General features: G+C 34.7%; 2 protein-coding genes across 2 annotated transcripts; one reads left to right on the top strand and one right to left on the bottom strand.

Annotated features, from left to right (window-relative positions):
- Positions 1-6463: 6463 nt before the first annotated feature.
- Positions 6464-15038, bottom strand: ube2g2 (ubiquitin-conjugating enzyme E2G 2 (UBC7 homolog, yeast)). The gene is made up of 6 exons (XM_073852035.1): positions 14923-15038; positions 14528-14563; positions 14326-14371; positions 11639-11757; positions 9612-9752; positions 6464-7440 (listed from the first exon to the last, which is right to left on the bottom strand). Exons 1-6 carry the CDS (start codon positions 14963-14965, stop codon positions 7328-7330), a joined length of 498 nt encoding a protein of 165 aa, XP_073708136.1. The 5' UTR covers positions 14966-15038; the 3' UTR covers positions 6464-7327.
- Positions 15039-16447: 1409 nt separating this feature from the next.
- Positions 16448-24818, top strand: cep20 (centrosomal protein 20). Its single transcript, XM_073851951.1, has 5 exons — positions 16448-16494; positions 16719-16916; positions 17043-17127; positions 19350-19495; positions 23101-24818. The coding sequence occupies exons 1-4, from the start codon at positions 16467-16469 to the stop codon at positions 19477-19479; spliced, it is 441 nt and encodes a 146-aa protein (XP_073708052.1). The 5' UTR covers positions 16448-16466; the 3' UTR covers positions 19480-19495; positions 23101-24818.
- The last annotated feature ends 54 nt before the right edge of the window (positions 24819-24872 follow it).

The following is a 24872-nucleotide window of genomic DNA, read 5'->3' as shown; positions in this document are numbered from 1 at the left end:
TTTCACCCTCAAATTAATATTCAACAATATTTTAACTTTTTTTAATCATTACACTTTTAATGACGAAATGATCATGCCCAGTTTTAATATTTGACCATATTTTTAAAGTTGCATTTTTATTGTTTTTAATGACCAAATTGTCACCCCCAATATTTTAGTTGTTTTACTTTTACACTTTTAATGGCCAAATTGTTGCCCCTCAATATTTGATATTTGACAATATTTGGAAAAAAAAAAAGTTTTGAAAGATACATTGATGGCCATATTGTTGTCCAAAATTGTTTGACAAAAAGTAACATTTGTTTTAATTACACTTTTAATGGTCAAACTGTCAACCCCAATTAATATTTGACCATATTTTAACATTTTTTTTTAAAGTTGCATTTTTAATTTTTAATTTTAGTTTTAATAGCCAAAAATTGTCACAAACACTATTTAATATTTGGCAATATTTGACAAAAAGATTTAAGCTACATTTGTTGTTTTCTTTACACTTTAATGGTCAAATTGTCACCCCCAATTTAATATTTGAAAATATTTTAACAATTGTTTTATTTATCATTACATTTTCAATGACCACCCCCAGTTTGATATTTGACAATATTTGACCATTTTTATTTAAAAAAGTTAATTTATTTAATAGTTTTAATGGCCAAATATAAACCCCAATATTTCAAATCTGACAATATTTGTTCTATAAAGTCCTAAAGTTCTAAAACTAATATATTTCTCTGTCTAACAGCAAAGAATGTCCAGTGCGGCTTTAAGTAGTGTGGCTGAACAACAAACTTATGGACTTTTTTTTTGGATTAGACATAAGCTGTCATATATGTGATTCATTTAATTCATAATTAAATGTATCAAGACAATATGCCATCCTCTATTTAAAACATATTAGAAATAAAATGGCACTTTAAAATAAAAATGTTGTTCTCAAACAAATAAATCTGATTAAATCTAAATTTAAAAAAGTGTTTTCTTGTTCTTTTACTGTTCTTCTTTCATTGTCTTTATACCCTTAAATCCATTTCAATCCTTTAATTGTTTATTCCTTATTAAATAAAAAGACCATTAGTCTTTTATTTAATGAGGAATAAAAAAAACAGGGAAATGTCCCTTCTAATGTTCAACAAATAGTAACTAAATGAGTTCTTTTGACTGTAAGTTTACATAAAACTTAACAAAAACATCTTGTGAACCATATATGGAAATGTAAAGAATGGCTCATTACAAATTAACCAGAGTTCTGTTGGTTGATGCAGGTCAGCCTTGACGTCAGTCTCAGGGTTGGGTGAACAACAAACTGGACTCTAGTGAACCTGTCTCAGATCAAATAGTTCAGGAGTGGTTTGACGCATGATGGAGAGATCAGGGAGTGATAGAGAGAGAGGCGTGTGTCATGTTAGTTCTTCTTTGAAAGCCGTTGTGGTCTCACGTCTGACCCCGAGGCTGAGCCGTGCTTTGAGCTCCATTTATGTTTCATTATCAGTGCTGTGTGTGAAGTAGCAGACATGTTTAGACAGGGAAACTCATCACCTAACTGCAGGGTTTGTGTTCCCAATGATGAGATTCCAGAAGAGATGGACGCAGCCTTGTTCTTATATCATACGTTCTAAGTTACAATTCTTTCTTTCTTACAATTAAGTTTTGATAGGACTGTGGACAGAAGTGATAAAACATTAATAATAACTATAACCATGCAAAGCTAGGAGTTAAGAAAATTTCTCCAATACACAATTTTGGTACTTTGTTGGGTCTCCCATTTTTTGATGTAAAATCTGGTTCCTGAACCACTGCTATGGTCTGTTTTGGGATAAACATTGGAATATCTAATATTATAGATTTATAATTGTATATTTAAAATAATAGTTTTTTTTGTATATAAAATTATAGGTAGCTCAATAGTTTACAGTCCAAGTGCACATGTGCATAATATGTGGTTATTATAGTAACTAGGTACTAACCCTGAACCAACCCCTAAACTTAAAGGTATCTTAAAAACTTGAGTAATATATAACTTATATTACCAAGTACTTTTTAGGTAAGTATACTTTAAGTACATGTACTGTAAAATAAAATGCAACCACAGTTATAATTACAGTTTCACTTTCACATTTTTAATTTAGTTATAAATGTATAATTAGTATATAATTAAATATAATATACATTTAATTTTTTTAATACATATTTAATTTAATACTTAATATTTAATTAATTTATTTTTCAATAAAAAAAATTAAATGTATTTTTTGTCAATATTTTCATATATATTTTTGTTAATTTTATCATTGTTCATTTCAGCTTAGTTTATAAATTCAATTTATTTTTGTCTTATTATTTTAGGGCTGTGAAATTTGTGAACTGGTCTCATAAAAAAGCATAAGATTTGTCTGTGATTGTTATTTACTGGGTTTTTTCATGTTTAATGCAAGATGTTTAAAATGTTTTATACACTTATCAAAAAAGAAAAAAAATCATTACATTTTTTATTATACACTTTTAATGATGAAATTATCATCCCCAGTTTGATATTTGACAACATTTAACTTTTTTAATTTTACATTTTAATGGCTAAATTTTCACCCCAAATATTTGACAAACTGGTTTAAAAGTTACATTTGTTTTCTTTACACTTTTATTGTTGAATTGTCACCCTCAATTTAATATTTGATAACATTTTAACATTTTTTTTAAATTGTCATGCCCGGTTTGATATATATATATATATATATTTATTTATTTATTTATTTATTTATTTATTATTATTATTATTTTTTTTTTTTTTTAAGTTTTAATGAGTAAATTGTCACTCACAATATTTAAGTTTTAAGTTATATTTGTTTTAATTACACTTTTAATGGACAAATTGTCAACCTCAATTTAATATTTGATAACATTTTAACATTTTTTTTAAATTGTCATGCCCGGTTTTTTAACTTGTTTTGTACATTTTTTATGTATTTTCATAAAACATTTTCATATAATTTTTGTTAGTTTTATCATTGTTCGTTTCAGCTTAGTTTATAAATTCAATTTAATTGAAAAAATTTGTGCACTAGTCTCATATAAAAAGCATTAGATTTGTCTGTGATTGCTATTTACTGGGGGGTTTTTTTCAATGTTTTTTTTTTCATGTATTCAAGTTTTATTCAATGTTTTATACACTTATCAAAAACAAAAATAAAAATTCATTTGTGAGAATTTTATTTTAGATTAGTTTTAAAGCCAAAATTTTGTTTTAGTTTCAAGTTAAATTGACAAAAAAAAAAAAAAAAAAAAAAAGTTCTCGGTTAAGTTTAAGCACAACGGTTAAGCACAACACTCTTAAAAATAAATGTTCTTTATTGGCATCTATGGTTCCATGAAGAAGCTTGAACATCCATGGAACCTTTCAAATGCAGAAATAGATTTTTTATAGTAGAAGAAGGTTCTTTAGACTTTTAAAATGTTCTTCAAAATGGTTCTTTTAAGAACAGTTCACTGAAAGGTTCTTTTTGGTTCTTCTATGGCATCACTTTTGGAACGCTTTTGGCACCTTTATTTTTAAAAGTGAACGTTCCTGCAAAGTCTAAGCAACGTTCAAGCAGTTGTTACTCATAACAGGGAGAAAGACTGTGGCCATCCATCAGTGCAAAGATGACAGAGATCTGAGGAAAGCCAAAGTGAGATTAGGTGCGTATGTGGGAGCTGATCAGAGCAAGCAAAGTCATCATATTTGACATTCAATTACAGTAATGTGTGGGAGGTGATTGCCATAAAGAAGCACTGCTCTTATGCTTATGGTCCTGTCAATAACAGCAACCTGCGGTCTCTAGTATGCAGATGATAAAGCAGATACACGCGGAAGCAGCAGCCTTATAATGAGCTCCATCAGCTGATATGCCATTAAGAATAACAAGAGTTAATCCATCCTTTGATGCGGTCAGATTCTGCAAATCCCGAATGAGCTCTGCCAATTCAAACACATTTGATATCCACCTCTAGTTCACTGGAAAGTTGTTACGTGAACGTGCATTTTGCTTTCTTTCAATTTTTTTTTTTTACAATAAGGGTGACATATCATGAAAATCTGACTTTTTCTATGTTTAAATGCAGTAATTGGGTACCTAGTGCATCTACCAACCCAGAAAATGTGAAAAACGACAACCTAGTAACTTTGTTTTGGTAAGCCTTTTTCTCCAAGCATGTGAAAACGAGTGTGTCAGATTTCGCTCTCCTGTGATGTAGAATGGGGATCTTATTATAATATTACTGCCCCTTAATCTGCTTGTTTCCACTCAAGGAGCCATCACCCTGTTTTTTCACAAACAACAATGGTGTACCAGTTCTAACGCCATGGCAAAAATTCAAGCAAAGCATGCTAACTGTTCTGTCGTTGGCTGCACAGATGAGCACAGAACAGTATTTAGAGTCCCAGCCTCAGTGGAGACAAGAGAGCAGTGGATTTATTGATTTATTTACTGTATGTTGCACTGCTGCCACACAGATCGAATATAAACATGTGATTTCTTTTCCAGCTGTTTAACTTCACAGACATAACTGACTGTTTTTGTAACTCCTGTGTTTTTGACATAAACTTGTGTGTATTTCACAGTTTAAGTGCAATAAGACATGAAAGAGAACTCAGTTTAGTACTTACATGCTGTGACAGCCGCTTTCTGTGTGTTCGCTTCGGATGTGTGCGCTCAGAAAACCCTATATCAGAAACTGATATGGCTTTAAAACGCATGATCGATAGACGTGAAAATCACGTTGGCAGAGTATCTGAGGCACGAGCTGTAAAGATGCAGCTCTATTCTGGAAACTTGGGCAGGGAGCAGCAGCTTATTTGCATTTTTATGCACAAAAACGTGTTTCTGCTTTCACTCAAAATGGGCATTTTCAAAATTATATAATAAATAATGTGTGGGGTATTTTGAGCTGATTTATATTACATATTGTAAAAAGGGGCATAATAGGCATAAAAGACATTCATAATGTGTCAAAAGATTTCATATAAATGCCTTCTATTTTAGTTTCTATTAATCAAAGAATCCTGAAGAAAAATCATTCTTTCCACAAAAATATTAAGGAGCGCAGTTGCTATTAACATACAACAAAATATCTGCAAGCAGTAATTACCAGGGTTCAAGTGCTTTGAGGGATTTAAGCACATATGAAAAAAGACAATATGTAATAAAATAAATAAAGGTAATTTACCATAGAAATATGTTTAGTAATGTTTATGACTGTTATAGCGCCAGCTGTGGAGCGATCTCCTTAAAACTTTCCATGCGTGTTTAGAATCACCTGCCGCATGTGCTCACCAGGTTTTATGAAGTTTTGAATTTTCCTTTAGGCTTTATAGGATTTTGGGGACATTCGGACAGCTTCCCAAAAGGTAAATTCCAACATTTTTTGATAATTATTGACCTAGAGCAGTGCTTCCCCAACCACGTTCTTGGAGGCCCCCCTAACACTGCATGTTGACCTAGAGAGTCCAGAGAATTGTACTGCAGTGTTTTTTTGTTTTGTTTTTTCAGATTGAGTAAAAAATCTAGGACTAGTTCGCAAGTAGGTTTCTTTTTTCTTTTTTTTTTTTACATCTTCTCAATCATTTAACAAATGCTTTAATTGACAGCAGTGGTTCTAGAGGCAAAGTTGTCCGGAATAAGGAGTTCTGTCATATGATACAATTATTCTGTGTATATGCGAAAAAGCATGTAATGCACAATCGTTTATGCTCTTGAAAAACGCAATATGGCCTCCCCAGTGGCCGATTTCTTTCAAATTTCTCACAGACCTTTGGGGCCTTGAGTCGATGCCTAGAGTTTCTATCCAATCAGCCTCCAGTAACCATGTCTAATAGGTGCTCAAACTCGCGGCTATGTTTTTTGGAGATACGCAAATGTCCATATAGACACTTGAGTGGACAAATGGTTGCGTAGGTATACGTTTTTTATGTTTTTTTCCTCTTATAGCCAAGTGGCCAAGCTCTGCAATTGTTGTCCTGCAACCTCAGATTGAGCTCTTACATAAGTGTTCTGAGTTTGGCAAAGATATCCCATTCCATTCAGCAGTTATAGGCATTTTACTACAAGTGGCACTGCCCCTTTTCAACTTTTTGGCATCTATTTGCAACGGCGAGTCAAAAGTTAAGATTTTTTGTTTTGATAATTATTGATATTCACTCCCCAGAGAATCTTTCTGCACTGGTTTGGTTCCAATCAGGTGAAAACCCTAGGACTAGTTTGCAAAAGTAGTTCTGTTTTATGTCAAAGCAAACTAAACTGAAATGAAATCATAAAAAAATAACAATATTAATTTCCCTAATTTGGTAGTAAATTGACAGCTTAACCCACTACTACATTATCTTGTATGAATTAATTAACACTGCAATTTTTCCACACACATTTGCCTTCTGTGCAGAATTTGGAGCAACATGAAAATTTTGTGCACATTCATATAAAAATAACCGAAGGGGTTCATAAATCACAAACATTTACTGATTTTATTGGCTTTACAATCCTTGAGAACAGATAAAAAGAAAAAAATCAAATACAGAATTAAAAGATTTTTTAATTAACGTAAAGATGGTGTAAATCAAACAACATTTTGGTCTGTCTTTCTGCCGAAGGCTGGACAATTCCAGCCTGCTACTACCGAATCTAAAAACCTCAATAAAAGCAAAAAGTGAAATTGAAGAAAATCACTGACCTATCTGTGCATTACCAAGTTTCAAAATATTTTCATATTAAATGTAATCAAATGTTTTTAAATTAGAACATTTATTGAATTTGAATCCATAGAAATGATCTTTTTCTTTCTTCCTAAAAGATCATTAATATAATCTGTTCATAAGTGTATGTGATAGTCTCAGTCACTGCCTCACGATGCATTTTATTAGAATGAGGCATTAAAGCATGCATCAGCATACTGTCAGCAAACCAAAGCTGCATTCCATTGCTGAACTCATGGATCTATGGACAGGTAACAGGCATGACAAACAAACCGGCAGCCCAAAATGGCTGTAAATAACTGTTTTGTGTACTTATTTTGTGAGTGATGCTTGGCTCTCTTTTAAAACACTGTCCAGTGAATGTATGTTTTGCCTTCTTCATCAAAAACAATTCGTCCACGCATCCACCCGATCACAGGAGAGGGGGAGGACTGGGAACAAGTATGAAAGCCTGGATGGGAATAAAGTGCTCACACTGGTGGAGGTAGGGGGGCAGTACATTACAACACTCAGCACAGACACTCTTCTCTTCCGTCGGGAAGTTTGAATCCTTGTAAACGTCAATCCTCACAGTCCTGGAGTGTGAGTGTGTGTTTGTACACAGAAGAGTCAGAGGCCAAGAGATTTACGCACGATCTGCTTAGCTAGTCGGTTGAACTGCTCTCTGTCCTCACGCCACATTTTTGAGGCATCCACATTTGCTCCGCTCTCATCGTTGGGCTCTGGAGGAGTAGATGGTATTTACAATTATTTAAGGACAGGCACAGACAGGATGTGAACCCGTAAGGCCTTTGTTCATCTTCAGAACACAAATTAAGCTTTCTAACACTGCATAGACAACAACTACCAGGTTCAAGGCCCAGGAAACAAAAATTACTTTATTTAACAATTTCTTTTCGAATCAGATGGACTATTTTAACCATGTCCTGACTACCTTTCTAGGCCTTGAACGTGTCAGTTGTGTTGCCGTCTATGAAGGGTCAGAAAGCTCTCGGATTTCATCAAAAATATCTGAATTTGTGTTCTGAAGATAAACGAAGGTCTTACAGGTTTGGAATGACATTAGGGTGAGTAATTAATGACAGATTTTTTTTATTATTGGCTGAACTATCCCTTAAAAAAAAAAAGATTTTAGGCAGAACATGGAACATAAAAAGAAAATACACACTAAATGTATGATAAACCTTTTTTAAATTAAAAGTCAATTAATTAAAAATTGAAACAAACACTATTTTACAAATATATGTGACCCTGGACCACAAAACCAGTCATAAAGATACATGGTTTGGCCAAGATACAACTATTTGAAAATCTGAAATCTAAGGGTGTAAATTTTCAATGCTTTGAAAAAAAATCACCTTTAAAGTTGTCCAAATGAAGTTCTTAGCAATGCATATTACTAATCAAAAATTAAGTTTTGATTGGTAATAAGTTTTTACAAAACATCTTCATGGAACATGATCTTTGCTTAATATCCTAATTACTTTTGGCATAAACAAAAAACCCAAATACAATGTATTTTTGGCTATTGCTACAAATATACCCGTGCTATTTAAGACTAGTTTTGCGGTCCAGAGTCACATATTTATATGTTTAGAAGTTTGTAGTGGGTAAGATTTTTTTTTGGGGGGGGGGGGGGGGGGAGTTTCTTTTACTTACAAAGTCTGCATGTATTTGATCATAAAAGCAGCTATATTGTGAAATATTATGACAACTTAAAATACCCATTATTGATTTTAATATATTTTAAAATGTCTTTTATTCCTAGCGATGGCAAATCTGAATTTTCAGCATCATTACTCCAGTCTTTAGTGTCACACGATCCTTAAGAAATCATGCTAATATACTGATTTGCTGCTCAAGAAACACTTATTATTTTTATTATAAATGTTGACAATACATATTTATATGGAACAAATTTTTAATGATTCTTTAAAAGAATTAAAAACTGCAATTATTTGAAGAAAAAACGTTTTCAACAATGCATGCTTGCTAAAACTATTAATTTCTTTAAAAAAAGAAAAAAAAAATCTTACCAACCCCAAAGTTTAAAAACAGAAATAGATTGTCTGACTGCATTTTTCCCATTCCAGAGAAAAAAAATTGTAATAAACAATAATCAAATAATTTTGACAACCTGATCTCATATCAAACACGTACCTTTGGGAACTTTCTCGCATGACGTGAAATAAGTACCGTCATGTACTTTTTGTGACATATTCGATGTGAAATTTCCACTGAGTGTCGCTAAAAGAATGTTTGTTTTTTCCCCCAGGAACAGAAAAACGTACATATGGTACATATAATGTTAGTTTTGTATGTGTCACCGCAGTTCTGACTTGAAATGTCAGTTGAGTGACGCTATAACCCTAATGCTCTATGGTGTTTTAAAATAACATACACCAAATCTGCGCTACACCAAAAATTACCCAATAGTATAAACAAAAGCGAATGTGACGTAAAAACAAGCATGCCGTTTAATCTCGTTTTTCAATATCTCATCTTTTAGCTCTTTCATCATGAGTCATGTTTTTCACAGTATTTGTACCCAAAGATTCTGCATCCTAAGTCCAATTCCGTACTGGCTGAACTCCCGAACAAGCTTGTTATGTTCGGAAAGCGAAACATAAGGAGCTGTAATCATGCGTGTATAAAAAAACAATCACTAGTGCTTGCTGTTTTACCGCCTCTAGTGGACATTTCTGTTAGAAACTGCAGTGATAAGTACTTATTGGTATGTATTTCGCATCTTGCAAAAAAGTTCCCACAGGTACGTTTTCGCCATGAGATCAGATATTGAGGCTTCTTGATTTCAGGATCCACTTTTAGGCAAGTAAAATCAGAACAGCACAATTGTGACAGTTCCCTGATGACTGAGTGAATGTTGACTGACCAGCAAGCATGCTGACCACAGACAGCAGGATCTTCTCCACGCTCTGCACGGGACTCCATCTCTCAGCACTGCTCTCATAACCCATGGGATCGTCACCAGGAGCATGCAGGATTGAGATACACACACGGCCGTCTGGGTAGACTGCAGAAAACACACCATAAAAACGTTTATTTAACATAATTTATCCTCTACAGATCTTTACTGTCTTCACTGCCAGTTGACTGAATACATTTGAATAAACTTTCGATTTGATTATATCTGCATCTCTGGCCGGCTCAGTTCACTGCATTTCATCCCACAGAATGAACTACTCTCCCAATTAGCTAAAAAAGGCCAAAATTGGATTAAAAAGCGTTGAATCAGCAATTACGAACAGATGTTAGGATCAAAAGAGCATACTGATTAATCTGCTAAATCTATTAATCAATTAAAGCGTTAGTTCCATGAGCAATGACCCGTGATTGGCCTTTCCTATCTAAAGACACACAAAGAAATCAAGTAATACTTTGGACAAGTGAGTGTATGGGACACAAGTTTATTAACCCAGGATCAGGGCTGAATGAATCCACCCCCGCACAGTATCAGCCACCCAACAGCCCGGCTGATGTTATCTCTTCATTCTCTCCACAGCTGAGGACAGTGATCAGAATCTGAGCCGTCCAGGTCTGATAACCGCCTCCAGAGTACCGGCACCATCAGAGGACTGTAGGCTGGGCTCCTGCTATCTGTGGCCTGCAGGAAGACCTTTATCTGGGCCCACTTCCCTGAACGCTGTGTCCACACATCCACCAGCAGGACCAGAGGAAATACCCCGATCATAAAGGCACTTAGAACTCCAAATCTAAGTCTATGCTCCTCAATGTCAAATGACTATAAATTCATTAGAAGAGTGTTCCTGCTCTTGGAGGCTCTTTTAACACTGGAAATCCTAAAGTGATTAGTTTAACCTGCTGAGTGATCGTTAAATAAACAATATATGCACAGGAAGACTTATTACTACTATTAAAATCAAACAAATGATTTTTAATATTATTTCCTCTTATGCTCACCAAGGCTGCATATATTTGATCTAAATTTCAGTGTAAAATTAGTAATATTGTGACACAATGAGGGAAAAAAAATATTTGATCCCCTGCTGATTCTGTATGTTTGCCCACTGACAAAGAAATGATCAGTTTATAATTTTTATGGTAGGTTTAGTGAGAGACATTTCAGGATTTCAGTGGACTTCTATGGTGCCCCCGAGTTTGAACTTCCAAAATGCAGTTTAAATGCAGCTTCAAAGAGCTCTAAACAATCCTAGCCGAGGAACAAGGGTCTTATCTAGTACAACGATTCTGTTATTTTCTAAAAAGAAAAAAAAATTAATTGTGTGCCGCCATATAGTGCATTTGTGCTCACGGCGAGTTTGATTACTGCCTTGAGGTCCTTAGCCAATCCTGCTCCCCTCTCTCTGCCCATTGATTTCCTGTCATCTCTCTACTGTCCTGTCCTGAAAAACTCCCATCTCAGTTTCTCCTTCAACTTCAAGATCATCCTACATTGCTGTTTTACTGTTTTTTGTAAAGGGCACTTGATCTTCTTTGCACGTTCACTTTGTAAACACCTACCCTATCTGTCTTGAACCAGGATACACAGGGTTCACACACAGCTAGACAAGATGAACATTTGAGGTTAAAAAGTATATAAATTACCTTTTTTTATAACTGATCATTTCGCTATAGATAAGACCCTTCTTCCTTGGCTGAAATCGTTTAGAGAGCTTTGAAGCTGCATTTAAACTGCATTTTGGAAGTTCAAACTCGGGGGCACCATAGAAGTCCACTATATAGAGAAAAACCCTGAAATGTTATTCTCAAGTAACATAATTTCTTTAAGACTGAAGAAAGAAAGACAACAAATTTTGCACAACAACAGGGTGAGTAAATTATCTGTAAATTTTTGTTCTGGAAGTGAACTTCTCTAATTGTAAAAAATTTTGTGAAACTGCATAGACTGTGTGAATGCTGAATGTTTGTAGCACTCACTGTTTGGATGAAACATGTCACAGGTGAACTTCATCTTGGGAGGGCTGAGAGGGTAATCTGAAGGGAAACTGAGAATGGCAGGAAACACACCTCCCTCAAAACATGTGTCCTCTGGTCCCCTAAAACATGGAAAAATACCAACATTAAATGGCTATATGCTTTGTTAAGAACCTCTGTGTGCAACAAAAAGCAATTAAAGAAACAAAGTAATGAAGCATTCCAGTAGTGACCCTCAACCCCCTTTAAGAAGGGGCTATGAGAGGATATCTGGATAAGCTATTACTCTATTACCCACAAATCCTAAGCATTTAGAGTTTTATTACAACATTTGTAATAAATCAACTCCAATCATTTTTTTAGAATATAAGCATCATGAATTAGATAAACCTACATGGAGGTTGGAGAGGAAGTTTCTCAGACATGTAAAATAACTTCTGTTCAAAGTATATACCTGGATTATACACAAACTTCAGTCTAAATGCATCTTTTAGTTAATGTCTGTGCATGAGAATCACTGTAATATGAGGCAAGTTAAACCATTGACCGCCTTCAGCATAAAAAATAAAACTAAAAAAGCCCGGTACACTTCACCTTAATCATAAAATCACACAATGCCATAAATCACAGAAATTCATCCACCACTGACAGCAGTGGCAGAACTTCATGGAGTCCTTCTCCCATTTAACATGCAAATCCCTTTCTGTTTACTTACCATATCCCGCTGTCTATCAAATACTGTTTCTAAGGGCAGATATTGATCGGTCATCATGATGAGGAGCGCATCAAACGAACACACTTCCGTGTCTGTGGAACAGCTGTCAGGGAGTTGCTAGGGACTCTGTTCCTTATTTTGCTTGGCACTTAGTTGCACTTAAAAACTTATCGTTCAAAACCACTCATCAAACCACCAGTTTGGTTTACCGGAGGACAAATTGCTTTGTCTTATCTAAAATCTAAGTCACTTATCATCACTTAATGTCATTGGATAATCAGTGGATAAATGCTAGTCAGTGAACAGCTGTGCATGATGCTGTGAATGAATAGGGGAATGTGAATGAATGTTGTGTGTCTTTACAGATATTACTATGACTCACAGCAGTTAAATTTGCTCATTATGGTGTTTTAAGTTGAAGTTAAAGTGATCTTTACATACGAGTCAGTACATAATCTAGAACACCCTAAGCAACAACCTAGCATCCCCACAGCATCACGGATCATTTGGGAGTACTCATATTTAACTCAGAAATTGTAAAAAATGTATTTTGTAGTATATATACTTATACACACACTTACAAACAAACACACATATACACTACAAGTCAAACGTTTTTGAACAGTAAAATTTTTTATGGTTTTTAAACATTTCTTCTGCTCACCAAGCCGGTATTTATACTTATAAAATATTATAATATTTTTAAATAATTAAAATAACTGTTTTCTATTTGAATATATTTTAAAATGGAATTTATTCCTGTGATAAAAGCTACATTTTCAGCATCATTACTCCAGTCTTCAGTGTCACATGATCCTTCCGAAATCATTCTAATATGCTATTTTGCTGTTCAAGAAACATTTTTTTGTTACTACTATTATCAATAGTTTAAAAAGTTTAGTAAATTTTTTTCAGGATTCTTCGATGAATAAAAATAAAAAGCATTTGTAACATTATACGCTATACCATTGAAAAGCTTTGAGTCAGTATCGTTTTTATTTTTGGGAAAGAAATTATATAAATTAATACAAATTAATACATTTTATTTAGCAAAGATGCTTTAATTTGATCAAAAGCTATTTCAAATTAATGCTATTCTTTCTAGTCATCAAGAAACCATAAAAATATGTTTTCAACATAATAATAATAAATGTTTTTGAGCAGCAAATCAGAATATTAAAACGATTTCTAAAGGATCATGTGACTAGAAAAATTATGCAAAAAAATTAGCTTTGAAACCACAGAAAAAAATACAACTTAAAATGTATTCAAATAGAAAATAGTTATTTTCTGTATTACTACTTTGGATCAAATAAATGCAGGCTTGGTGAGCAGAAGTGGCTTCTTCTTCTTCAAAAAAAAAAAAAAAGCATTACAAATCTTACTGTTCAAAAACTTTTGACTGGTAGTGCGCTAGGACTTTTGACTAGGAAAGGCGCTATATAAATAAAAATTATTATTAGTGTATGTATATAAGTTGCAATTACCTTATATAGATATAAAATATCTCACACTGACTTTTTTGTTGCATTTCTTACTTTATATATCAAAATTCTGAGAACTGAAATATAAACTCAAAATAACTCAAAAAGTGATGTCAAAATAGTGGTATTTGTTTATTCTTTAATCTGCAGTGGAAACAAAAACAAACAAAGAAAACAGAACAGCGAGATGCAAACTCAGAATTGTGAGGGAAAAAATCAGAATTGCAAGATATAAACTTGTAATTATGAGGAAAAATATTTTTTCCAAGATTTTTTTCCATTTTGTAGCGGAAATAAAATGAAGTGTGATACAAACTCAGAATTCTAAGAAAAAAATAAGAGTAAGAAATGCAAGATATAAATTAAAAATTGTGAGATATAAAAAAAAAAAATCTCAATTGTGCCATGAAAAGTCACAATTAAATTTTTTTTAACTTGTGGCAGAATAATTCAAAAATAAAGGGAAAAAAAATAAATTTATAAATACTTACATAATCAGAGCCTCCCATTCAAAGAAATTCTCTTCGTTTACAGGCCCTGTAGGGATAACATTTGTCTTGTTTATTAATTAACGTCTTCTACAGATAAATTAATACATTAAAAAAAACGTTATAAAAATTCTTATAAGGATTCTAAATAATCTACTGTAAAACCAGGTCAATAGAGCTGTTCAGTAGCTGCCCTAATTCTTACCTGCTACAATCCCCTCTGGAGGGTTGAGGGTTAGTTCTGGAAAGAAAGAAGAAAGAATGCGTTGAGCTAACTGTATCCATATAATTATGTTCAATAGGAAATATATCTAAGAAAAGACAACCATCACACACTTTCCTGCCATGGCATGACTCGCAGTACGCATGTGAAAGAAATTTAGTATGACCATAAATAGCAGTTACCCGGTCAGTTTTAGTATGTTTGGTGCTACTGCTGTTATATTAGTGACTGAAATCATTTCACACTGTCAGAATATGCTGGTGAAGTTCTGGAAGTATCTGCAGCTGTCAAACTGTTGCTACCAAAACAGTGTTAAAATTCACCATTCACAAGCACCAACATTGCGCGGCGTTAGTGTAAACAATGAAATGACTTACGTTTGTATTCAGCCATGAGTCTTTTTAAAGCTGTTCCAGCCATTTTACAGCCTGATCTAGAAAGAAGTTGTTTTGGCACGAAAGGTGACGACAACTGACACGATGAGTAATCTTGTTCTTCCGGGACAAAAGCGAGCAAAGAATTTCGCGTGCGGATATCTTTCCACTCGACCTTTACTTCCGCAATACGTATGACCTCACGTGGTTTGTTTGTTTTTGTTGTTTTTTTTTTCACTAAAACTGATGTTATATATGGATTTTTTTATATTTAGGGCAGCCGTTTATTAAATACATTTCGATGTATTTAATATTATTAAAAAGGTCATTTAATATTCTACATTTGTACTTTGTAATTTTTTCGGGTTTTTAAAATATTTATTTATTTATCTGTAGGCTATGCTTAAAAATAGCTTTATTTATTCATTTATTTCTATTTCTATTTTCTGTCTTTATGTCCTTATGCTTATTGGATTTATTGTGTTTGTGTTTAACAATAATAATGTCTGTTTAATAAGCGTTTAATTTTTTTAAAATTCAACATTACTGTTTGATTATTATTTAAGTCTCTTTTGCTCACCAAGCCTGCATTTATTTGATCCAAAGTACAGCAAAAAACAGTACAATTTTGAAATATTTTTACTATTTAAAACAACTGTTTTCTATTTTAATATATTTTAAAATGTAATTTATTCCTGTGGTTTTAAAGCTGATTTTTTTTAGCATCATTTTTTCCAGTCACAGGATCCTTCAGAAATCATTCTAATATTCTGATTTGCTGCTCAAAAAACATTTGTTATTTTTATGTTGAGTTTTTTCAGGTTTCTTTGATGAATAGAAAGATAATTCCAATGTGCTGATTTGCTGTTCAAGAAACATTTTTTTTTTTTTTATTATCAATATTGAAAACAGTTAGGTAGATTTTTTTCAGGATTCTTTGATGAATAGAAAGATCTAACAATCAGAATTTAACTGAAATAGAAATCTTTTGTAACATTATAAATGTCTTTATCATCACTTTTGATCATTTTAAAGCATCCTTGCTAAATAGAAGTGTTCATTTCTACAATTTCTTTCCCAAAAATAAAAATAAAATTTATACTGGCTCAAAGCTTTGGATGGCATATGGTGTATAATGTTACAAAAGCTTTTTATTTCAAATAAATGCTGATCTTAGGATCTTTCTATTCATTAAAGAATCCTGAAAAAAATTATAAATAATTTATAATTAATTTATACATAATTATTATTATTATTATTAATAATAATAATAATAATAATAATAATAATAATAATAATAAAATGTTTCTTGAACAGCAAATCAGCACATTGGAATAATTTCGAAAGGATCATGTGACACTGAAGATTGGAGTAATGATGCTGATTTATTTCACTTTCACTGTTTTTATTATTATTATTCAAAAATAATTTCTGTGCACTTGGTCCCGTACTAGAGTGGAATGGCTAAGCAGTAGCCCAACTATATACGCAGTTGAGAGCCACACTGACCTCCAGCGGAAGCGTCTGAGAAGTGCAGAACTGTTGCAATGGCAACCATCACAGAGTTGAAAAGCGGTGAGCTAATACTCATAAACTGTCATAATGCATAATATCGTTGTGCCAACGTTATGATTATGTTGTGTGTTTTGTTTCATAAATCTACAGTCGTTAGGTATGTTATAAATGTTTTTAGATGTTTAAACGTAACCTCCAAATCTCTCCACAGTTGTGTATGCTATAGTTGTGCAGGTTAGCCTAACTCACATTCTCTCTCTGGCTTTCAAATGAATGGTCTATAGCATTGAAAGAGACTCTGGAGGCCCGAGGAGTCCTCGGGCAGCTGAAGGCGAGGATCCGGGCGGAGGTGTTCAGCGCACTGGACGATCAGAGCACGCCGCGCCCGCCGCTGTCCCACGAGAACCTGCTGATCAATGAACTGATCCGAGAATACCTGGAGTTCAACAAGTATCGATACTCTGCATCGGTCCTGACCGCAGGTGAGTATATGAGCCTTGCAGGAGGACCAGACACACGGTCACTCAGTCTTAGCTCTATATTACTTCTAACAATTAAATATAAACAAACATTTGAAGGTTAAATTGATTGAAACAATGTCTTTTCAGAATCAGGTCAGCCTGAAGTTCCCCTAGATCGTGAGTTCATGGCTAATGAGCTCAATGTAGCAGAAGATTCAAGTGCCAAAGCAGTGTAAGTATGATTTGCAGGGGCGCCGCTAAGGGGGGGGGGGGGGGGGGGTTAGGACAATTCTAAGGGCCCATGCACTTTAGGGGCCCCCAGAGATCTGCTTTGGTGTGGTAGGGGGGCCCCAACCTCATATTTTGTCATAGGGCCCAAAATTGCGAGCGGCGCCCCTGATGATTTGTGACAAGTAAATAAAACAGTTATAGAGTACCTTTTAAAACAGTGTTTACAAACATTTCATTTTCTAAATATGTCCCAGGGTCACTATGAGGGAGTTTGGGGCCTGCTGACACTTAAAGGAACACTCCACTTTTGGAAATAGGCTCATTCTCCAACTCCCCGTTTTGAAATCCATTCAGCCGTTCTCCTGTTCTGGCAATATCACTTTTAGCATAGCTTACACATTTTCCACTGGTATTAGTACACGATATAACTACAGAAGTGTCAAGTTTTAAATAGGACAAATATCGAAACTCGTTGGTCATTTTTGAACGCGATGCTATTGGTCTCATAGGATTTAATGATCTATGCTAAGCTATGCTAAAAGTGATATCGCCAGAGCAGGAAACGGTTGAATGGATTTCAAAACGGTAAAACTCAACTTATTAACTCGGGGGGAGTTGGAGAATGAGCCTGTTTCCAAAAAAAGTGGAGTGTTCCTTTAAAGGGATAGTTCACCCAAAAATGAAAATTCTGTTATTAATTACTTATCCTCGTGTCGTTCGAAGCCCGTAAGACCTTTGCTCATCTTCAGAACACATATTAAGATATTTTCGATGAAATCCGAGAGCTTTCTGACCCTGCATAGACAGCAGTGCAACTGAAACCTTCCCAGGCCCAGAAAGGTAGTAAGAACATCATTCAAGTAGTGACCCCAAAGAGAAGAAATTGTTGAATAAAGTTTGTTGTTGTCTGTTTTATTTGCACACAAAAAGTATTCTTGTTAAAGTTCTTAAAGTTACGGATGAACCACTGATGTCAGATGGACTATTTTAACAATAAGTCCTTCCTACCTTTCTGGGCTTTGAACATTGTAGTAGCATTGCTGTCTATGCAGGGTCAGAAAGCTGTCGGATTTCATCAAAAATATCTTAATTTGGGTTCCGGAATGCTAGAAGAAATGCTGCAATAGCATGTAGACATTTAATAATAACAGGGTCTTAAATCCGTTCTGTGAGACACAAGTAGGCAGTGAAGTGATTTAAGTGCTGAATGTGATTCTTCAGTCTAGTACGAGGAAGCATTCTTGCTGCTGCATTCGTAACTCATTCTAAGTATTTAGGGCTGTTTGGTAAGTCAGCCAAAATACTACTCCAGTAGTCAAGTATAGATGTAACTGAATGAATTTCTTGCTCATTGCACGACTATAAAGCTGCTTGATCATAGCAACCTCTGGGTATTTACGCAAATAATCACTTTTCTCACTATTAGCACTTTATCTAAACTGCTGTTCATTACATATCAAAGGAACAGCCTTTAAAGGGATAGTTCAACCAAAAATGAAAATTCTGTCATTAATTACTTACCCTCATGTCGTTCCAAACTCATAAGACCTTTGTTCATCTTCGGAACACAAATTAGGATATTTTTAATGAAATCCAAGAGCTTTTCGACCCTGCATAGACAGCAACGTGTGTTCAAGGCCCAGAAAGGAAGTAAGAACATTGTTAAAGTAGTCCATGTGTCATCAGTGGTTCAACCATGTTACGAAGCTACGAGAATACTTGTTGTTGTGTAGAAAAACTACTCCAAAATGGTGCGAGGGTGATGCGAAGGAGAAGAATCGTTGAATAAAGTTATTTTAGTTTTTTGCTCACAAAAAGTGTTCTTGTAGCTTCATAAATTACTGTTTAACCACTGATGTCACATGGACTATTTTGTCAATGTTCTTGGTGCCTTTCTGGACCTTCAACTTGGTAGGACCCTTGCTGTCTATGGAGGGTCAGAAAGCTCACGCATTTCACCAAAAATATCTTAATTTTTGTCTTGAAGATGACCCAAAAGTGTGGGTTTGGAACGACATGAGGGTGAGTTATTAATGACAGAATTTTTTGGGTGAACTATCCCTTTAAGGTCTTTGACCTTTTTTCTTCTGTGAAACATAAGAAGAGATATTTTGGAAGAATGTCCAAGCTGACCTTTTCCATGCAATGAAAACAGAATTTTAATTTTTGTATGTATGAACCATTCTTTTATGCTTTTTATATATCTGTCTTGTTGTTTTTTAGGCCATTGTTGTATGGATTGCTCCATCATTTCCTTAGCAGTAAGGAAGAGCACAAAGGAAAACTCTTCCTAAGAGGCTCAGCAACAGTGTCTTCACAAGAACCACATGCTCATCGTAGTGCAGAGTCATAATGCTGAGGTAAGAGAGGTAAGAGTTTGACATTTCTTTTACATATTGGGTGTATCTCAGTCAGCTCCCTTGTTCCGTAGTCAAGGCGATGATCGTGGAGTCGCTATTTTAAAGGGGACGTCAGATGCAAAATTAACTTTTACATGGTGTTTGAATAAAAGTGTGTAGACACAACCACCCTACAATAATAAAAATCCATTCACTTCTTTTTTACCCCCCCAAAAACAGTTTTAAGTATCAAGCCGTTTTGTTTTTCTGAGAAATATGACATCATACTGCTTAGGCCCCACCCACGACCGCTGACAGACTCTCCCGTATTGGCATGTTTCCACCCTCAGCCAGTTGTATACGCTTTTTTCTCTGCGCTAAAGCAGCTGTAGCGACAACAGTATCTTTTAAGCAGTGCAGGTGTGTTGTAGTTGGATGTAAAAGTAAACATAAGAGTCTTCATTTTCTCCCAACGCAGTGGATTAGTTTTGTTTTTGATGGTAACACGCCACAAAATACACGAGAATAGAAAAAAGCGGCAGGATGAGCGGTAGCTCATTAAGATTTAAAGAGCCATGCACTGAAACGGCTCGCTGTGAACAGAGCTGTTTTTGACAAGGTTAAAAGGGTGTTGTTTTACACAACCATTGATGAATTTTAACCAAAGTACGTTGCAGACATGTCATGAAGACTCTAAAGAATCATACCAACTTGTGGAAATTGGGCTGTCTCAATCGCGAAATTCTTTCAGTGCACTGGAACGATCACTATCTAAAAAATTGCCCAATGCATCACAAAACTAGAGAGCCACAATGCTCACAATGCTCCCTTACTAGAAATTACGTAACAACTCGATAACAACTTGGCACGTGATAGAAGATTTGAATTTTTAGTATATTTCAGCATAAGCACACATGGCTAGTAATGATGGGAAGATAAATCGATTTGTGGATGGATACTGAGATCTTCCGAATGCATCGCGATTCTCTTTGGAATCGATTCTAAGCTCAGATGCCGCTCTAATCTAGTTTTTATCTGCACACTCAAACGCTCACGAAGAAGAGTGCTGAAGAGCACTTGTGCGTTTCGGCTAAATCATGTAATTTCACCTAGGCTCAGAATGCTTTTATGACGTGAGATTAATGTCTTCAAACTTGTCTTCAAACTAATGTCTTTCAAACTTCTTCAAATTGTTTCTAAAGCAAGCAGTGTCATCTGCTGTTCAAAACTAAGCTCAGAATCGATTTGAGAAAGAATTGCGATGTGTTCAGAAAATCTCAGAATCGATGCTGAATCATTTCTAGATTCACGTTGCAACGACTTATCATCCCATCCCTAATCGCTAGACAGGAAGTGAACACATCTAGTTAACATTTATCTACCTTTTTCTTCCCGTAAGAGCGGGCAAGGCCATTTGTAAATTTTATGGGTCTGGCTTCCAGTCTCATCCACTTCCAGCTATTTTGAACTGTACAAAACAACTCGTTTTGCTGCTTTATATTGCAAATTGGTTAGTCTTAGCATATTATTGTAATGTATTAACTCAAAGGGTTACTCCACCCCAAGATTTGTCATTAATCACTAAAAAACGGGAGGTTTGTAGTTGGGTTGGGTACCGATTCCGGTTCAGATTCTGCTTATCGATTCCGATTCTTATCGATTCCTATTAAAAAAGTTGAGTCAAATATTTAGATGTCAAACATATTTATTCTGTCTTTTGCCTATGATTTTACCAAAATAAAATACCACAGAAAAAAAAAACAACTAGACTAATATAAATTTCAAACATTACATTGGTAAAGACAAGTAATAAAATAGGAACAAACAAATCAATAAACAATAGTCAGGTACAGAAATTGAAATCAAAAGTTTAAAAAAAATGCATAGTTTTCTTTTAATAAATAAAATATTGATTAATCCTCATTAAATTTATAAAAAAAAATATTCAGTCAGTTAATGATTTTCTTTTGTTCTTAGATTAACATTAATGACAGGCAGCACGTTTATTAGATGGCTGTCTCTTTAACATGGAACAAAGATCTAAAAAATACTGTTACACATGCGTTTTCTTGCTCACCTGTTTACGTTCACTCAAGACAAAAAACGCTGTGTTTATGAGGATAAGGGTCAATAAATGTGAAAGAAAAGTCAGTTCTGAGCCGGAACAACCTTTTCTGCAGTGGAAATGCACGAAACTGTTTGAGAACGGACACAGGTCGGGAACCTGAATCGGGCCGCTGTTCTTTGTGCTTGCGCTTCAGATGTGTGCGCTGCAAGCAAGTAGTGTGCAAGTTTTTTTTCCTTCCCGCACTTAAATAGTTTAAAAATTATATTAAAATGCGAACGCGGGAATCGTTAAACGGAATCAAAATGCACGTGTCTTATCGAATACCCAGTTATTGGAAAATTGGAACCAGTTCTCAATACCCAACCTATTTGTGGCTGTCCCATTGACTGCCAAGTAAATAATAGGGATGGGACGATAAATCGTTGCAACACGATTCGAGAAATGATTTCCGAACACATCGCGATTCTTTCTCAAATTGATTCTGAGCTTAGTTTTGAACAGCAAATGCCACTGCTTGCTTTAGAAACAGCCGGGCTCTGCTTGTTTCCAAATCCTTACTCGCACTTGAACCTAAAATAACCATTCATACTATTCGAAAAAGTTGAAGCGAATTACAAGGGTGTTCACAGTGGGCTGTGTTTACATTAATCTCGCGTCATAAAAGCATTCTGAGCCGAGGTGAAATTACTTGAGTGTGTGGATAAAAGCTAGATTTTAGCGCCATCTGCTGTTAAAATCTAAGCTCAGAATCGATTCTCGATGCATTCAGAAGATCTCAGAATCGATCCGTGAATCTATTTATCGTCCCATCCCTAGTAAATAACACTGTCAAGGATATAAAAATAGCCAAAATAGTCCATCTGCCATCAATGGTTCAACCATAATTTTTACGAAGCTACGAAAATTTATTTACTTGGCAGTCAATGGGACAGTAACAAATCTCCGGTTTCATCCAAAATATCTTAAATTGTGTTCCGAAGATGAACTAAGCTTTTACGGGTTTAGAACGTCATGGGGGTAAGTGATTAATGAAAAAATTTTCAGTTTGGGGTGGAGTAACCCTTTAATTATGAACACACTGGTTTGTAATGCAAACAGTTGTACCGTTTACTGCACGCTGTTATTCTTCTTGTTATTTCCCTATAGCGGATAATGAACCAGAAGTCTCATCCATAAGCTTACTTCCACGGTAAAGAATAAGGTTGATATTTAATATTCAGTCTAAATGTTGTAAGGATGTGTTACAAAAGAGAACAAAAAATAATCTCGAAAAGAAATTGGTCCTGCTTGTTGTTGATTATTTCCAGCGGTGACCTGTTATCCATTGACTTTGTAAGTAGTCATGTTGTCGGAAATTGAGTAATCACTGTCCCAATGCGCAGTGAGCCACTTACCAGTGACCGGGGTTGTGTACTCGACATACTGATTTACGAGCTCAGGAGCTAGGGAGCAGATTGAGACACAGCCATTGATTTAGTGTAAAGATTTACAAATGTAATTTTTAGTTTCGTAAGTCTGAAAAACTTTCAAAACGCATCCTTTTAAGTTGTTTTTGTTGTGTCTCTAGCTCTGCAGTCATCTGGAACCAACACACAAGAGAAAGCCATATGATCACAATTAAAATATTTCCATTTTAGAGGCCAAAATATTGTGTGCAGCTTACTCTGGTTATAGATGTTGAATGTATTTGATGTTGTATTTTTTGTTGTTTTTTTGTACTTCTAGTTGCAGTTTTATGAAAAATACCATTGTGATTGTTCAGTTCGGCTTCTATTTTACAGTAGTCATATTTCTCATTTATTAAATTTAAATAGTCTTGACATCCAGTTAGCTGATTTTGAAGTTTACATGTTTGCATCTAAAGGCTGTTACATGACATATTAAATTTACATTTGCTGCCTTATTTTTTTGTACACATTTATTTGTTACTGTTTTTAACAGTGATAAAGTATGCAAATGCTGCTAATTTCTGCAGCCTGAATTGTAAATGTTAAGCTAATGTTAAGATAAGTGCTTTGATTGTTCATCTTAAATGGCAAAATGTCCAAAACAAGCCTGGATTGTTGGCTAGCTTCTAAAATGAGTCTTTCTGGTGAAGGCCCAGATCCTTGAACTTTGAATTTTGAACATTCTTTCTTTTGATTGGTTTTCATCCGTCACTTTCTTTATCATTTTACCAAAGCCAACCTGTCAAGAAATGACATTTGAACTACAGCCTCACTTAAGCTGTTCTCACTTCAAACCTTTAACTTTGTCTTAACAAATTGTCTGTTTCTACAAAAAAACACTTTATACAGAAGAATAAGACCTGTTATAATTATTCTTGCTTTAATTTCTAAGTACTTCTCATTGAGAACCTTACTTGAGTTGTTACATGTTTGGTTTTCTTTCACCTTAAAGCAGCAAAGCTCACAAACACTGTAAACATCATCCATTGCCAAGTTCTCCAAATTTCCTAATTTTCCTTAAAAGGTTAGTCACTTCATACTCACTCAATACTTCACTTGATGTGTTTAGCATTTCACACTGAATATTATCACAGATGAAGGATAATAAAGCAGTTTGTTAAAATGTTAATGTAGACGTTTTCCCAGAGCATTGGGGTACGTTTTCTTTCAGTTAAAGGTTATCATCAGCAGATAGATCATGTGAAACCATTTGAATAAATATGAGCAGACAAATATTTGCTTGCTGTCCTGCTGCTAAGTTGGAACTGCGCTCCAATGAGGACAAATATATCCTAACACGTATGACCCTTTAAAACAGCATGTACTGACGCATGTATGAGAACTGTTGACTGTTTCACTGTTCACTAATTCACCGTAATTTCCTGTTTTTGTATGTCCGTAAGCAAAGCCGCAGTAAAAATGACTGTGCTTGTGACACTGCAAGTGGTACCATATGCACCTTGTAGTAAGATTTTGTCTAGTTAGGTGATGACATTCTCTTAATTAATGTAGGCAAGTCTTAATGCGCCAGTTACTCTGAACGGCTTGAGTCCAAATGAGTTTTTGGATGAGTCTCAGGAGACTGTCTGCTCTGAACAGCCTGTGCTTCACTCAGCTTTAATCTAGCACATATTTCCCGTTCCCTCCTCTCCTTTAGACAGAGTCAGGACTAATTCCTGAGATAGTGTTCTTCCACTAAGGGTACAACTAAGTATTTAGACGTGGTAGTACTTCAGTATGCTTTAAAGCCAAACTCATGTCCAAATCTGTATTTTCTCTTCTTTCCCACGTTTTATTGTTTTTCACCTTCTGAAAATAAAGAACTGTTCACCCAGAACTATAAGTTCCGTCGTCATTTATTTACTTGCTTACTTTTTGGGGAATTAAAAAA

The sequence above is a fragment of the Garra rufa genome, chromosome 12 (assembly GCF_049309525.1).
Source record: "Garra rufa chromosome 12, GarRuf1.0, whole genome shotgun sequence".
Classification (NCBI taxonomy): Eukaryota; Metazoa; Chordata; class Actinopteri; order Cypriniformes; family Cyprinidae; genus Garra; species Garra rufa.
This window is presented reverse-complemented; position numbering and strand designations above follow the sequence as displayed.